Source organism: Priapulus caudatus, unplaced genomic scaffold (genome assembly GCF_000485595.1).
Source record: "Priapulus caudatus unplaced genomic scaffold, Priapulus_caudatus-5.0.1 Scaffold632, whole genome shotgun sequence".
Taxonomy (NCBI): domain Eukaryota; kingdom Metazoa; phylum Priapulida; class Priapulimorpha; order Priapulimorphida; family Priapulidae; genus Priapulus; species Priapulus caudatus.
Window position 1 is genome coordinate 28,359 of NW_014577693.1, and position 4,454 is coordinate 32,812.

At 40.1% G+C, this 4,454-nt stretch overlaps 1 protein-coding gene across 1 annotated transcript in view; it reads right to left on the reverse strand.

Moving 5' to 3' along the window:
* LOC106812300 (flavin-containing monooxygenase FMO GS-OX5-like) overlaps positions 1-3,679 on the reverse strand; it is a 10,917-nt gene extending 7,238 nt beyond the window's left edge. The window contains exons 1-2 of the mRNA XM_014816140.1: positions 3,596-3,679; positions 3,213-3,334 (exon numbers count right to left, since the gene is read on the reverse strand). Coding sequence (XP_014671626.1) covers positions 3,213-3,333 — 121 coding nt within the window. The 5' untranslated portion in view covers position 3,334; positions 3,596-3,679. The remainder of the gene's footprint in view (positions 1-3,212; positions 3,335-3,595) is intronic.
* Between the last annotated feature and the right edge of the window lie 775 nt (positions 3,680-4,454).

Genomic DNA, 4,454 nt, shown 5'->3' on the forward strand with positions numbered 1-4,454 from the left:
CAGCAGCAGCAGCAGCAGCAGCAGCAGCAGCAGCAGCAGTAGCAGTAGCAGTAGCAGCAGCAGCAGTAGCAGCAACAGCGGCCTGTTGGGGAATTGGTGGGCATCTCCTGATGAGACAGGTTTTGGGGATATGCGCTTTACGGACGTTACGTCAGACATACGTAGATATGTATCATAAACAACCGATTCAAATGCAGTTTTGCATATTGCTGCCATTACGAAGGCTTATCAATATATAGAATTATTACAACTTAAGAGGTAAAATTAACCTATTAACTCATTATGTTAACAACTGTATTTTGAAGTCCAGACTGTTCCCGCTTTAACAGGACCGCTGAGGGCAGGGACCGCGAATCTGTCGCGATAGTTGTCAGTTTGCTTTTAAGTTTAAGATTGTTTTACGACGGTCACTTAAATTAAGTTTGTCCTGCAGATAATATTCCGTTTAACCGAGGTCCTGTCTTGTTTATCCGATTAAACTAACATGCGTAAGGATTGTTTTTCAAACACATGCGCCCGTTTATTTGAGGCCAGATAAAGCCGGTCCGAATATATGCTACTGTATTACTCAAGCATGAAACCGACATATACATTTCTTTATATACTTTTTGATGTGTAGGATTTTTTGTATGATTATAAATCTTGTTTACAATTTGTTACGTTTGAAAATGTATACGTTATTTCTCGAAAACGCGCATTCTAACAGTAAACTTACCTTGAGTTGCTTGTATTCTTGCAGAGAACAACTTGCGTGTGCATACGCTACGTACTGTATGGGACTTGATAGGGTTAAGCATATTTATAGCCGTAGCTAGGCGACTTTAGCGCCTACCGGTTTTGCGTTTCTCTAGCCCCCGGATAGTTTATTTGCACTAGGGTTAAGCAGGCCAAGGTTATACTCGTATTGGTAAACATCGTGTCGCTAACAAACTGTAGTATGGTGCCTCAGATCAGGGAAAAAATAAAAATGTATTTTTCGGGGGCCACTTTTTAAACTTGCGTGCATGATTATAGCACTCTAAAATTTGGTTTGCATTGAAATCTATGCAAATTTACGGGGGCTCTTTTTGGCATTTCGGGGACTAAATCGCCCCGAGCCCCCGTGTATTTTTTTCACTGCCCCAGGTGGCTATCGATCATTAGTAAAGTCTGGGAACATAATTAACACTATAACTCTATCTGTTTTTCACGTTTAGCTCGGGATATGTTAAGTGGGGACAATCACATTTAACTGGACAAGACTGCGGCGACAACGACCAACCTTAACATTTGAAGACATTTGGAAAAATTATAGACATTTCTTTCCAGTGCACACACACGACAACGTCCGGCCATAATAACTGCGACAACAAAGATATTTAGAATACATGACGTAGTTAGAACGCGGGAATACATGGGCCACGAGATCTTCACGATTGTGAGCGATTCGCATGTATTTGAAAACCTCTTTACAGTTTGACATAAAATGTTGTCGCTTGGGTTACGGTTAATTTCTAACGGCTACTAAGACGTTAGCATTTCTAAGTATATCATCTGCTGCAATAGACGGGATGTGAGAAATGTTTGCACATATCCATAGTATTTCCGCCTTAGCTGTGGCAACAGGCGCTTTCAGAATGAACACTTTTGCTTGAAACACATGTGTAGGTGTATACAAGTCTCCAGAGTAGCTTAGCAATTGTGATAACCACATAATTATTAGTCAAATGTAATAGGTGCTAATATTGAAAACATCTGTATTTACACTATGAACCTTCTGTTGAAAAGTTGACGAGTTGATAGATAGACGAATAGTGATGACTTAATTGCCACATTTTATTATAGTGATACGTAATAGGTGATAATTAATAGCATAATATTGTTGCGTAAGAAGATATAAAGAGTATATTTCAATGATGCAGCGAAAGCTGATAATTGAGTGATATATAATAGGGCCAAAACCCTTTATTGTCGTCTATTTTCTAACAGCAGATTTTCTTTTAATAGAAAATATGTTGTTCGGTGATATCAACAGTTTTCGTTTCATTGGAACTAAATTTGTTACAGGAATTAATACTCAATGTACGAACTACTTATTCCATCAGTAATTAATCCAAATAATTACCTCCATAATGTGTTATCTATGTATCAGTACAATCCCACGTAGCATCAACTCGACATATGTTAACATCATGTATGGAAAAACTATAGGCGATGATCAATTAATGATATTTACCTGAACAGTTTATTCAACTCTTAAATCAATACTGGATGGACCGTCTCAACCGCCTCTAATTTTTAATAATGTATTTTCTTTAATAATGTACTTTCCTTACAGAAATATTCGCATGGTGTGTCCGCTCAAGCGCGGGCGAATTTCGCTGCGAATTTCATCCGCACAGAAATTCGCAGTGTACAAAACATGTTCAAAACATTCAAAACATACAAAAGAGTGATCAAACATGTTTGATATTTTCGCTGCGGACGTGCGGACGTGCGCATAAATTCGCATTGTGTGTCCTATTGTTGGTGTGACCGATTGTTATAATGCAGCGAATCATTGATCAGTATGCTAATCATGTGACCACATGACTTTTGGAGCCATGGTGGAGCCGTGTGGCGCCAGTAGATCGCGTGTAGTGTGTACGCTGCGGACGTGCGAATAAATTCGCATGGTGTGTCCGCTCAATTATCGCATGCGGGTGCGAATATTTTCGCCGCGATTTCCGCTGCGGATATGATCGCCGCGGACCTGCGAATAAATTCACATGGTGTGTCCACTCAATTATCGCATGCGGATGCAAATGTTTTCGCCGCGATTTCCGCTGCGGATATGATCGCCGCGGACCTGCGAATAAATTCACATGGTTTGTCCGCTCAATTATCGCATGCGGATGCAAATGTTTTCGCCGCGATTTCCGNCACTGGGAGTGAGGAGGATAAGTAAGTAAGTGCCAACCTTCCAGGTGTTTACAAGCGTTAATTGATGCACGGGGAGATATGGTGGCCCTTCAACCTCACTTCCTCTTCCAAAAAACGTTACAATGCATCGGACATCAACCCTCATTCCTTGTGCCAGCGCCATTAGATTTTCTCCCGACAATTTTTCATGCTGCCTATATGCACCGATTTAGATCATTTGTCATGAGAAAGACAAATCTAGCAGGCGAACAACTGATGACATACGTTTCTATACGGAGATGTCTTGTAGGTAATACATGGCTTCCACTCACCGATGTTATATCCACGTTCATAGACTTCGAATTCGAAATCTTGCGGTCGTGAGGCAAGCATGCGGGCAGCAATCAACCCTGACGGCCCAGCTCCAATCACAGCCACTCGTAATGGTGCCATACTAGATGTTTAACACATGATTATATAGAGACCAGTGTAAGTTTAAGGTATTCTCACGTCAAAGTGTATTATAAAAAGTTTATTGGCATACTTGACTTAAGTATAACTGCTAAAGCTTGACACAGACATGTACCAATCGATACATATTGTGTTTTATATGCGATCTTTGTATGAACGGGAATCCCGCTTACGTTTTGTTATTTTTGTCAATTTTAATTCAAACATAATTTCTTAAACACTTACATTCTTTCATTATACTTACCTCGCGTTGCGCGGGCTCTTGCAGAGAACGACTTCTATGTATACACGCCTTCCCGTCCAGCTACACGCGACTTGTGCCTCTGGGTTCGCGTATTCCTACTAGCCTCATGGTAGTTGTTTACAGAAGGAAGTAGGTCAAAGTTACATTTACTCGCTCCACTGGAACTACAACTTTTGTCGCGCCGCAAGGCAAATAAAAAGTAGCCTTCTCAATATACAAGCCACGACATTGCTAATGAGCGACAGGCCATGGTCCTATGTACCTAAGTTGTCCGACCATATAATATATCTAATACATATTTGTGAATGTATGTCTGTTTGTTTGTTCTCAATGGAAATCAATATGGAGCACTCTAGAAATGTCCAAGGACGTTCAGTAGGGGTAACTTTTGATGCTTTTGATTGTTAAAGAGAAGATAGTGAACATACGGAGTTATTACATGATTTGTTATCGCACGTGATCATTAAGTGAAGTTGAATGTTGTTTAGATATAGTTATTTTTAATAATGCATGTACCTTTCTAAGAAGATCTCGCATTCTGACACTAAACTTACCTTGCGCAGCTTGTGATCTTATAAAGAATGAGTTGTATCTGCAGTCCAGCTATGCGACTAGCGTCTACTGATATTGTGTTTCCCTCGTCCCATTTACTCTTCATGAACGAGTTATTTTACGAGTATTGAGTGCGTCAAGGTTATACATACGCCTATCCCTAAAGCGAGTAATATTAACTGCTACATAGTACACGTGATAATATGGCTATGGATACTGCTACATAGTACACATGATATTATGGCTATGGATACTGCTACATAGTACACATGATATTATGGCTATGGATACTGCTACATAGTACACA